The 12,683-nt window shown below is 45.9% G+C and overlaps 1 protein-coding gene across 2 annotated transcripts in view; it reads right to left on the bottom strand.

Moving 5' to 3' along the window:
- Nucleotides 1–412: 412 nt before the first annotated feature.
- The window catches only part of LOC119439891 (uncharacterized), a 227,704-nt gene continuing 215,433 nt past the window's right edge, over nucleotides 413–12,683 (bottom strand). For both annotated transcript variants that reach the window (XM_049661137.1, XM_049661138.1), the window contains one exon: nucleotides 413–575. In XM_049661137.1, the coding sequence (XP_049517094.1) occupies nucleotides 473–575 (103 nt within the window). In that variant the 3' untranslated portion in view covers nucleotides 413–472. The remainder of the gene's footprint in view (nucleotides 576–12,683) is intronic.

Below are 12,683 nucleotides of genomic sequence, written 5' to 3'. Positions count from 1 at the left end.
CAACTTTAATGTCGTGTTTTGTATACATAGGTCGGTCAGCTCAGGAGTCAGCTCGCTAAGACTTGGACCGAACCGTGAGCTTGAGTTCGTGTAGGCCTGGCTGAGTAGACTTTTGGTGAATATGAGTGTGAACAATCTCGGCTGGATAAAATTTTGGCTGAGTCTGAGTCCATGTGAGCTAGGCTGAGTAGAAATTTGGGGAGTCTGCACATACATGTCATTAATCACACCATATCCGCCGTAGTGGGTTGAAGCGTAGCAGGCGGGATCAAACAACCAACCAATCTCTTAACCATCGAATATTGGTCGCAGTCTGTGCAATCATTGTTGACACGCGAGTGGACCACAATGCTCCCGAAACAGTGCGTCGCGCATATCACCAGCATACGTATGGAAAGAAAACAACGACGTTTTCTTTATTTATTTTTCTCTGTACTGAGTGGTTCAGTTTCAGGCTTCACGGTGACGAAGTTCACTGGAAGTCCAGGCAGCCGCGGTACATGTTGTGGCAGTCGTGGCCGCGGATGCCCATCATGGCCGAGTCCAAGTATACCATGCTCTTGTCCACGGCCTTTCTGCAAGACAAAAGTGGCCGCAACCCTTACAAAAATGAGTATTGAATTTCCGTTGTCGATTTGTTGAACTATCATTGATTCCATGGAAATTCTATGAAATTACAACACTCAATGAGCCAGCACAATGAGATTTCATTAAAAAATTCCGTTGTGCATTGCTCAATAAGTTTTCTGTTGACGAATTTTCATGGATTTTTTGTTGCATTTTCTCACTTAAGGCGCGCGATCCAATGAGGGAAGCCAGGCATCCTGGCTAACTGTTTGCTTTACGTTCGGATATGCGCTGCCATCGTAGGCCGAAGATTGCCATTCTTGAATTTTTGAGGTCACTCTCCCACCTCCCCCAATCCCCCCTCCCCCCGTCTTACCCATTGGCGGATCCAGAAAAGAGACCCTGCGACAAAACTGCGAAAACGTTGTCCGTGTTTACTTCTCTCCGCCCACGTGTAGCCTCGCGCTGTAAGCACATACTTCAGGATGACGCACCAACTTGCCCAAACTTACGTTTCCTGCTGTCCACGAGCTAACCACTGAGCGCCTCTTTTGTTGCGCTAATACCCCTCATCATTTATTTACAATGGCTGGCGATAGCATGCCTAGCTTCATGTCTTGCTCAATGCGTGCAGAAGCAGACAGAATACTAACAGATGACTGGTTTTTGAACTTGTGTTTCGAACCCATCATACGTCGATGTATGGATCCCACTGGTGTCTACTAAAATGTCTATTACGTGGCATCGCAAGCTATCACGCGGATACAGAGCCAGTGGTTTGGCGACCTCGAGTAAATTTTCACTATTACTTTACGGCAAGACATGCAACAAAATGCAGTGCGATTCCCACCGACGGTTGGCAGAGGTCGTGCGACCAGCCACAATGATGATGATGATGATTATTATATTTATCGGCATCAAAAACCTTTGAAACAGGGCGGAGACATATGTCACCTAGCCTGCTTGGTTTATTCAAGATTTACAACATCTGTAAATGGCGACTCGACTCATGGAGACTCATGTTCATAGCAGCAAGCGCGACCTGCCCAATCGCATCAACAAAACATTTCGCGATTGATGCCGTTCACGTCTGCTCGCGCCGTCATCGCCGCGTAACATAATCTTCAGCGCATTGGTTAACCAGCTTTGCCACTGCGTTCGCGCGACTGAGAAATCAAGCTCTTAGCGAATGAGCCAGAACAGTGGTGATTCGCGATCATTTGCGATCGGCTGCTTTGTGACCAAATTGATCGAAGTGTGGCCTTTGAGATCTGGTGCGCTGAGGTGATCTCGAAGGCTTTGCCTAAGTGTTGTCCTCAACACTAAATGATTGTTTTAACGCAGCCAATAGTCATTTGCACAAGGAGGTATTTTATTTTATTACACTCTCTGTATAGCTGACGACATATAATAAAATACTGAAGTTTTTCGAAAAAAATGATGTTCGATGTTTTTACCAAACTTAGCGAAAACTAAAAAAGTTAACAAGCAACATTGGTATATCATTTTTTTTGCGTTTGTTTTTGTCGCCATTTCTCATTTTTTTCTTGGTCGGCGTGTGCGCCACGTGTGTGTCGTGAGCTCTAAGCACGTGAGTGTGTGTTGTCATCTGCTGCTGCGCGATAAGGAACATTTTGTCAAGAGCGTACAAGACGAAAAGCGGGATGTATCTATATACCGTCCGTGCCTTGGCTGACGCGGAGGTGTGCTACCGACTCGGCTGCGTGGACGCGGGCACGAAGAAAGGAGCGCCGACTGACCAACGATACTTTGACTGCGGTAAGCACTTGTCTCGTGTTGTGTGTATAACTGATTTCCTAGCTGAATGTATGTTTCACGCCTGGTTCACGGCGCCAGTGTCAAAGAATTTTGTGCGGGGCCGGTCCGGTGTGCGTGTGGCGTGTTGCATTTCGCCTTCCGCCGATGGAGCGCCAAGGTGTGGGCATGTCGTCCGTTTAAGCTGAGCATTTAGCAGCCAGGCCGATTTATCTATACTGCAGTTTAAGCAAGTTTGTCGCAATCAGACCACCTAAATACTGAACTGCAACAAACCACTTAAACAGGGGCGCTTGTTTATGTGTTCTCATGCTCGTCCCTACCCGTTGCGCTGCAAGGTCGCGGGTTCAGCTCCGGCCGCGGCAGCCGGATTTCGATTGGGCGAAATGCAGAAACGCTCGTGCTTAGATATAGGTGCTCTTTAAAGATTCCCAGGTGGTTAAATTTAATCCAGAGCCATACACTGTGGTGTGGCTTATAATGATATTATGGTTTTGGCTCGTAAAATCCCAGAATGTGATTGATGAACATAATGTATGACCCTGTTTTTTAAGTGGTACTATTACAGCGGGGCCCATGCCACATCCGTTTATGTAAACATCGAACTCGCTGTTCGTCATTTTGTTGTATCGTTATAAAATAATCATGCAGAAATGTCGTGAACGATATCGTGTCATGTCTAACAAAACTGTCAGTTTGATCGTTCGCGAATGGAATGCTATCGTATTGTAAAAAAAAAGAAAATAAATGCTCACAGCGCATGGGATCGACGCCACCAGTTTCCCTCCCATCCTTGGATATCTTTTTCACGTTGCAAAACTATTTCTACGAAATTATTGTTCTATACTGTTAATAATTTGAAAACCAATATTTTACTCGTGGCGTATGATAGAAAAAACACGCTAGACAGGTGTTACTATAAGTATATTCCTTCGCGCAAAAGAGAATGGAAAATAAGATCTGTGAAAGTATGCAAGCCAGAGAGAGAAAATATGCAAGTCGGAGGACTGACAAGAATTGCGACTTTTATGTACTCGGCGCAGAAAAGTGCCTTTAGCCGATGTTATATTGTCAGACATTTCTTTTGAAGTTCTTTAGATGTTCTGCAAAAAGCTGTCGGTAAAAGAAATTGGTTGTTGGTATTTCACTATATCTAAAACATATGCCGTGAACAATAAAAAGTTCAACTGATTCATTCAGTCACATAAAAACAGTGTTAACACAGTAGCTGGTACCAACATACACTTACCTAAATAAGCATCAAGTGCTTATTTACATCTTTTATACTTGAGGGCATTTCGTTGTGTAGCTTGCACAATACTGCGTTTATACAATTCTTTAAATAGCGGCATCCACAGCATCTGGAGAAAAGGGTATGGCAGTTGCTGGTGCAAACTTGCGTGACACATCAGCAGCAGAAAACATTCTTATACCAACCGGTTAATGCTTTGTGTGAATGTAAAAAGAATGTTTGAGACTGTTACCTGCGTTCGTGAATATTCTTACACACAGAATAAACAGTGGTAAGACAACAAGCCACAGTTGAACATGCCCTTCCTCGTAAAAAGTTCCTGTGCACGTGCTCCATAATACTTATGAGTGTGTAGGTGTTGAGGCCCTCTAGCAGCATTATGTAGGAATTCCATGACTATGGACAAGAAAAACAGAAAAACACTGCAACAATGTTGTTCCTGTTAGCCTTCGATCCGTGCCAGCTTTTATAAGGAATATTGAATACTGTGGGATCTTAAAAAGAAGTTATGATGTGCTCATACTGCTGATTTTTACGTTCCTTTTGCTGCTAGAAAAAATAGCTATGGTAATTTTTTTCATTCAAACCATCTATGCAGCATGTGTGCCACTCAAGTGCAACAGTTCACGAGGTATCCCAGGCCCCGAAAGAAGTTGGAAGAAGATGCAAGCGCAGAATGCCAATGTTGTTGGTGAGAGCCTTGTAACATTGTCACATCATACATAAATTTTTAAAATGCTAATCTCGTAAAGCAGTTACTAGCACACAATGTTTGCAGAAATTCAAACAAGACAGAACTTGCAGAAGAAGAAGAAGGCTGGAAGAATGGTTAAACAAAAATATCACTAGGACCAACGTTTTGGCAAGGGAATTGTCTTAAGTCAAGCCAGCACCTGATTTCTGCTCCCCCACTTCATTGGGGGAAGATGAGAATGATGCAGGCAGTGCATAGAGTAAGGTGAGGGAATTGTAAGTGTTCAAAAAAGAGGACAGAAAGAAAACAAGAAGGTGTAGGTTTCTTGTAATAGAGAACGTGTAGGGCTACTAGTGTTGCTTAATCGAAGTAGGGGTGACAAACCTAGAAGACAATTTGTGTGTATGCAAGTGTTTCCTTTGTTGGGCCTAGTTAAACGAGAACAAAGATATATGGTTTGGATATTGCAAAAGAAAGAGCAATAAAAAGAAAGAACTAGAATCTCAGGTGTATCCAGATATTTTTGATCAAGCCAAGAAGCATGAAGTGAAAGCGAAAGGCACGAATGCACATCTTGTCGAAACCAGAGGGCATTAAAGTAGAGATAAAATAAATGATCGATTGAGTTATGAATTCATCATAGCCCACCCGCTAGCACACACACACAGTCCTAGGTGTATTTGTGCTCTAGATGACTATGATGGCACATTTCAAAACATTGTTGGCTGTTTGCGACACTCTACCTTTTTTGTTGCTCTTTTTTTTTGAAAGACCTGCAAATCTTTTTTAATAGAAGATTCTCGGCTTCACTCAGCTCTCACATATACCTTATTGCTATCACAAGGTGGCATTAAGCCTACATATGCTAAATGCTAGCCTCGCCATTAGCAGGACCTTAGCAGCCATACGAAGATGAAGAGCCTCTTCACGTTTGCGTCAGGCACATTATGCATGAAGTTCATTTAGTTCAGCAGGCTTCATGGACCTTATGAAGATTTGAGGTCTTTCACTTAGTCATAAAAAGAGCTATACAGGAAGTAGTGCATTGCAAACAGACACAATATTCTCAAATATGCTTTGCAAGCCTTGTGTTGACATAGTGACCATATGTTAATTTTAAAGTTGTAATTTGTGATAAGCATTTAGGCAAGAACACAAAAATATTAGGTTTGTTCTCGTGCATGATAAGAACATCAAGGTAGTTCACTGCATAGAAGTTCATTGACGATCCTGTGTCGCAGCAGAGACATCACTCTTGCCACATTTACCATGGCTCGTTATACTGTTCTTATACCTTAGGCAGAACAATTTCACCTGCATTAAACCACAAAAGCTTTAAGCACTAATATAACTTGCTTACTTTTATGGCTTTAAGCATAATCTTTCACTGCTATTGATGATGGTACATGTTGGTTATCTTACTGATTACATCTTTTTTTTTTTCAGAATATGCCAGCACGAAGTTTCCAGGCGCAAGTGTTTCTTATATAAAAGAAAGCCTATTCTCTCCCCTCACAAGGGAAATAAAATCACTATATAAAAATGCCTTTTCATGTGCCTTTTTTTGTTTTCCTGTTGGCTGCAGTTAATATTCAGCCTCAGTGAGCCAAATCTTGCTACTTTAGACCTTAGTGAGATATATCCCAGTACAATGAAAATACAATGAAAATTCATCTCGATCTAAATCCAATGAATATACAATAACGAACCAATGGAAAAACAACACAATAATAATACAACAGATTTCCAATGGATTCACGGTGGCCACTTTTCCATGACTACTCAACAAATATACAATGAAATACCAATAAAAATTCCACAATTTTTTTGTTGATGTTGGCACGAAATATCAATGGAAAACCAATGGAATTCCAACAACATTTTTTGTAAGGGAATTGCAGGTTACTGTCACAGAATAGGACAGCCTCGGTTGTCCAAAAGCTGCCGTTACCGGAGCTGCGTTCGTAGTAAGGCTGTGACGGACGCCCCCTCGCAGGAATGACGGACGCTCCCTTGAGACAATTTGTTGCTGTCGCGTTTAAAATCATATGACGCGTGCGAAGTATTATTGCTGCAAGACAGGCCAGGGGAACCTACGATCACTTAGAGTGAGAGTTTCAGCTTGTGATGACCGGCGAGGCTATCAGAAGCTGTTTGATAATGCGAAGCATTCTTCGCCTCATTCTTGGCACTTTGCGATATGCAGGTAGGTTACTGTCTCGCCTCGATTGAATAAAAAAATTGCGACAGAACTCATCTCACGAGTTCTGCCGCAATATTTCTTGGCTGAAAAATCCGAACTGCTGCTTTATAGACCGGTGAGAAAGGGGCGCCCACCCAAAGGCTACACCCCCCCCCCCCCCCCGGAAAAGGAAGATATCCAATTAACGGCATCAAACGGTCTACCCATCCCGATGATAGACAAGATCCGGGTACTAGGAAGGATGATAGAACACAAGGACGGCAATGGCAAAGCACTTCGCAAGATAACTACAAAGGCCACCAGCACGATGCAGCTCATCCGACGCATCGCCAACAAACACGCGGTCATGCGTGAAGGCAGCGTCATACGCCTCATACAAGCCTTCGTCATTTCTCAAATAAAGTACACGGCAGCGTTTCACAACTGGACGATTGCGGAAAGGAACAAGCTCAACGCTCTCATACGCAAGGCGTACAAATATGCATTGGGACTTGCACCCGGAGTCAACACCACCAAGCTGTTAGAACTAGGCTTACACAATACGCTCGAGGAACTCATGGAGGCGCAACAAGTATCCCAACTCGAGCGCCTATCCAAAACCCGGCCGGGAAGACACGTGCTCGAAAAGCTCGGCATCACATACCACACGCAGCACGACATCAAAGTAGAAATTCCAAGAACCATACGCGAGCAAATATACGTACCCCCATGTTGTGCATGTTGCCTCGCAACATGCACCCCCAACACCACACGGGGAGACGTAAAGTCACCAGACCACAACACAGGGGAGGGTATTGCCACGTGTTTACCGGTGACCGCTCTTCACCGGCTCACAAATGTTAACCGTTATCGCTCGGCGCAGGACGCGCCTGCACGTATCGGAAGTTTCTCGAACGTTATCGATGCTTCTTTCCGTTGTCTGTTTTCACCGACGCTTATGTTATCTGATTGTATGACCAACGCGAATTTTCTAGAACTTTCTGGAAGACACGCGGGCACCAGGGAATAATGTGGAACATTCGATGACTCCTGTATAAAAGCCGACGCGTTTCGCCGCTGATCAGATTTTCGACGATCGCCGACTGTGTTCGCCGCTATTGTTTACCTTGGAGTGCAACTTGCTTTTGTGGGCACAGGTTCGCCCAATAAAGTCCGTTTCGTCATTCACAGTTTTGCGACTGTTTTCTTCACCGTCACTACTACGTGACAATATGCATGTGAAGGTTCAATTGTGGCCATTGCGAAACATTGTCTGCGGTAGCGCGCGAAGGACGTTGTATACACGACGGCTATATCCGCAATGTATCCCATTGTTTTGAAGAACTACGTGACAGTGTGTTCACATTTGCTAAATATGGGGAATTGGGGGGGGGGGGGCATCATATGGTTATTCGAAGCGAAACTGTCACATCTGGATTAAGTATTAGCTTTTAAATTGCCGTGACTATATTTGCTGCATACTCGTTTTAGCCCTATTTTCATGCGTTCTAAGACGTGCCTAGTAGGTTTTCCTGGTGTTCTCGGTGAATGTCTGCCTTGTCAACGCGCGCTCATGATGTCACGCAATGATGTCGGATGCAACGAAGTTTCGAAGCCCAGGTCGGCCTCCTACATGTGCTGGTCACCCGAAGACCTTAATACCTGCTGTAGCAGAGAAATTGAGAGCCCTCCCCCTGCCGAATGGGGGTAAATGGGGGTAAGCGAAGCTTGTGGCATGACGACGCTGTCGCAGGCGTTCCGCTTCGTTTGCCTTAAACTCAGGGTCGGCGGCTGTTCGCTGACGTTTGGCCTCAACATAGCGCTCTCGCAACTCGGGGTCCGTGGCGCTTTGCTGACGTTTCGCCTGGGCTTCGGAAGCCTTCACGCTAGAATCGGACAAGTTCCGCTTACCCCGCTTTTCTCGACAGGAGAAGGGCTGGTGATTTTGTCTTTTTGGGTCCCTGTCGTATTTTGTAGAATACACTTTGTTGGCGAAAACACGTCAGGAAGTCACATGAGAAATGTTTGGTAACAAAGGCAACATTTCATCATCATCATCATCATCAACCTATATTTATGTCCACTGCAAGACGAAGGCCTCTCCCTGCGATCTCCCATTGCGTCTTGCGCTAGCTGATTCCAGCTTGCGCCGTCGGTCCGAGCCGCCGTCGCTCCGTTCGAGCTGGTGAGAGGTTGCGGTTTTATTTCTTCGGACCCCTCTTCGTTCCCGGGGTTGTTGTCACGTCTTTTGCCGAAGACGGTCCCCGCTTCTTTGCTTTTCTGCATTTTTCTACATCCCCCCCCCCCCCCTCAAGTGAGCGTTGCTCATTTTAGGTTAGTCTCCAGTGGGTACAGAAGCTGTACCGGTCGCCGAACGACCTTGCCGGAGGGCAACTTGACGACGCAAGACCGCACGGCTCTGTCACGCCCTTTGAACATCTCAGCAATGTGGCCAGTTTTCCACATATGTGGTGGCGAGTGTTCTTCCTGCAAGATAACGAGGTCGCCTCTCTTGAGGGCGTTGGTTTCCCTCGATGATATGCAGTGCGCGGACCGCAGTTGTAGCAGATCTTCTCTTTGCCACCGATTCCAGAAGGCATCTGTTAGTGATCGACGGTACTTCCAACGCCGACCAATGCCGGTTCTTGAGGAAGAAGGGACGGCTACAGCTCTTGCTTCTGGCAAACTTATCACTCGACTCCCTGTCAACAGGTAAGATGGAGTCAGAATTGATTCCTCGCCAGGCTCTTGACCATCATATGTCAATGGACGCGAGTTGATGGTAGCTTCTAAGTCACACAGTACTGTAAGAAGTTCTTCAAAAGTGAGGCTTTGGTGGCCGAGAATTTTCCGCAAGGAAACGTTGACGGATCTCACCATCCGTTCCCACCAACCGCCCCACCAGGCGGCTTTTTCTATGATGAACTTCCAGGTGATTCGCTGCAAACTGCAGTAGTCCTGCGCTTCGCGACTTCGTACAGTATCTGGATATCTTTCGAAGCTCTCTTGAATGTCAATGCATTGTCACTGTATATTGTTGTTGGTAGCCTTCTGCGAGCGATGAAGCGCCCGAGTGCCAGTAGAAAACATTCAGAGGAAAAATTTGACACCAATTCTAGGTGAATTGCTCTAGTCGCGGCACAGGTGAAGAGAGCAATGTAGCTCTTCGCGCTGTCGTTTCTGGTCTTTGTGTACAGGGGCCGGCAAAATCAATGCCGACCACTCCAAAGGCCTGATTGCAGTTCATTCTGTCACTAGGAAGGGGCGCCGTTGTGCCAAATGGTACCCTCGTTATCCTCCATTCTTGAATATCTGGCAAGTCGTTAGGGTTAAGCGGTGGGCGACTGTACCACAAAAATCGTAGGGCATCTCTGTCTTAAGGTTGCACCTCGATTTGCAGACATACATTTTCGATATCTGCTACGAGCGCCACCCTCTGTAGACGAAACCGCAACAGAATTCGCCCCAGGTCGCTGATGAGATTTGACCCTTTTTCTAGATGTTCGTTCAATGAAGATTGTCCCGGCGCATGTGATGAGGCATCGAACACCACTCGTAGTTTCGTAGTAGTCGAGTCATTCCGAATTACTGTCTGGTGGGGCATGTAATACAGCGGGTTAAGTGTCATCGACTCCGTATCGTGCTCTGCATGCCCCGATTCTAGGTATCCTCGGATTGCCTTGTCATATTTCTCAGCGAGTTCTTTGTTACGGCACAATTTCTTTTCAATTTGCTTAGCCGTTGCACCGCCATATTCCGGTTGTCGGCCAGATCGGTTGCTTCTTTCTTCCACGGCAATGCTACCTCATATCGCACGGCTTTCTTTGTTATCTTGGCAATGTTTGAATGCTCGGTCGTGTGATTCTGGGATTTATCTGAGATGCCAATAGCGTCCAATTACCAAACTTCTGCAGCGTCGTTTCCACATTCTCGGCGGTGTCCACGCCGATCTTCAAAACGCAGACATTTGCTGCTACGAGAAAGCTGGTGTTTACGCTAGAAGGGCCCTGGAACGTCCAACCGAATGTTGTGTTGATAGCCACCAGCCCCTGGTTCTCTTCGCTACGTTGAATTTCCCCGGTTAGGAACTTCCTGTAATGGTCAGCACCGATTAACATCCCAATTCCAGGAACAGCTGGCATGTCCTCGTAAAGGAGTTTATCGGCAATTATTGCTCCTTCTTGTTCCAACTGCTGTATGAAGGCATGTTCCACGGGAACTGCTAGAACGTCCCTACATATGAGGGGCGCCTCGATGGCTTCTATAGTTGCTTCCTTTCCAGTGCACCGACTCCAAACACGAAGTTGGACAACACGGCGACTTTGGGAATCAGCGGCAGTGCTGCCGAAACTGTTTAGTTAGAATTCGGTGGTTCCCAATGTCCTCAAGTTGAGTAACTTTGAAACATCTTCTCGAGTAAAAGTCCCCTGGCTCAGTAATGTGGAAAGTTGGGCTAGTTGGTGATTAATAATCATACCGTATTGGTGTAGCAGCGCACTGACTAGGACAAAGTGGAGAGACACAAGAATACACGACACTCGCTGCACTCGCAACTATTTTATTTTAGAAGGAACCCTTCATCTTTATATACCCGTGCACCCTCCAACGTCAACGATGTGCAAGGTCAGATTAACAGCACTTTTACAAAGCATATGCGCGCACACTCGGGCGTCAAAAGTATACCACATATCTTACACGGTGCGCAACCTATCCTAATCATTGTACCCCTAACACATTCATGTTTACAAATTTAATCCAGTGACTTTCCAAAAAGGCGACCTCACTATGGCTTAGAGATACAGATCACCCGCCGGGGTGGCTCAGTCAGCTAAGGCGTTGCGCTGCTGAGCACGAGGTCGCGGGATCGAATCCCGGCCCCGGCGGCCGCATTTCGATGGAGGTGAAATGCAAAAACGCCCGTGTGCTTGCGTTGTAGTGCACGTTAAAGAACCCCAAGTGGTCAAAATTAATCCGGAGCCCTCCACTACGGCGTGCCTCATAATCAGAACTGGTTTTGGCACGTAAAACCCCAGAAAGAAGAAGAAGAGATACAGATGGTTGACTTATACAGCCGTCTTTTCTCTTGTAAATATGAAAGGCTTCCACTAATTCCCTGGTCTGCTGATCCTTATGGTGCGAAAGAATTGTAGTGCCATTGTACAACGGTGAGCACCCATGCTGTGCACAATGTCCTTTAATGTGGGAATGAATGTTGCCCTTCATCGACCTATTGTGTTCCATAAGTCTTGTGTTCACACACCGTCCCGTTTGGCCGATACACAATTTTCCACAAGATATGGGTAAACATTATACAACGGACGATCTGCACTTGACAAATTCCTTTGTATGCTTAATCGTGCACCTATATCTATTTCCTTTTACATTTGTTGAAATTTTACGATCCAGTCCGGCACAAATTTTACCGAGTTTGTTAGGAGCTGATAAAACTACTTGTAGGCCATACCTACTACCTACGTTTTTTATGTTATGCGCAATCTTGTGCGCATAAGGAACTGACACAACTTCTCTGCTTTCATTCAATTTTCTACTGGGCTCCTTCTGAAAGCCATTGCGCACATAACGTCCCCTGGCTGCCGCCGTCTATGACGCCTCTGAGGTAGCCCCACCTACGGAACGTTTGAAGAGCCACTTCTTTGTCTTTTCCTTCTTTTAAGGCTGCATGCACGTTAGTCGCGAGTACCTCCTTAAGCTCTGTTGCTCTCCAGTCTGTAAATCTCCATTTGCAAATGGAGGAGGCATGTCGTTTATTGCAGTGAACGCAGTTTACTTTTCTTTTGCACTGCTTCGACTGGTGCCCTCCAACTGTGCAGTGACAGCAGCACCCCGCTCGTCCCATCTTCACTACCTTTTCTTTCAAAGAGACGGGAGCCGTCCAGGCTTCGGTGTCGTGTTCCCCTGACTCGTAGGAGAAACACCTCCTCACCCGCTCCGGGTGCGCGTGCAGAACTGCTGCACTCGGGGTTCGGGGTGGCTGGCGTCTTTCGTGATTTTCTTGGCGTGTTTGCTTTGGTTTACTGCTCTCCTTTGGGGAATGCGCAAACTCCGAGCACTGCTCCCTGTTTTCTGTTTCAAAAAGAAGAAAGTCGAGTATTTCGGAAAGTTTTCCGTCTGCACCGGTAGCCATTACACTTGGGGAGGACGATGCTTGTCCTCCCGATTAATTCGCAGACACGTTAGATTTGCTGACTCGG

This window comes from Dermacentor silvarum, chromosome 2, assembly GCF_013339745.2.
Source record: "Dermacentor silvarum isolate Dsil-2018 chromosome 2, BIME_Dsil_1.4, whole genome shotgun sequence".
NCBI lineage: Eukaryota > Metazoa > Arthropoda > Arachnida > Ixodida > Ixodidae > Dermacentor > Dermacentor silvarum.
Note: the sequence above shows the minus strand (reverse complement) of the source record. Positions and strands in the feature narration are given on the sequence as shown.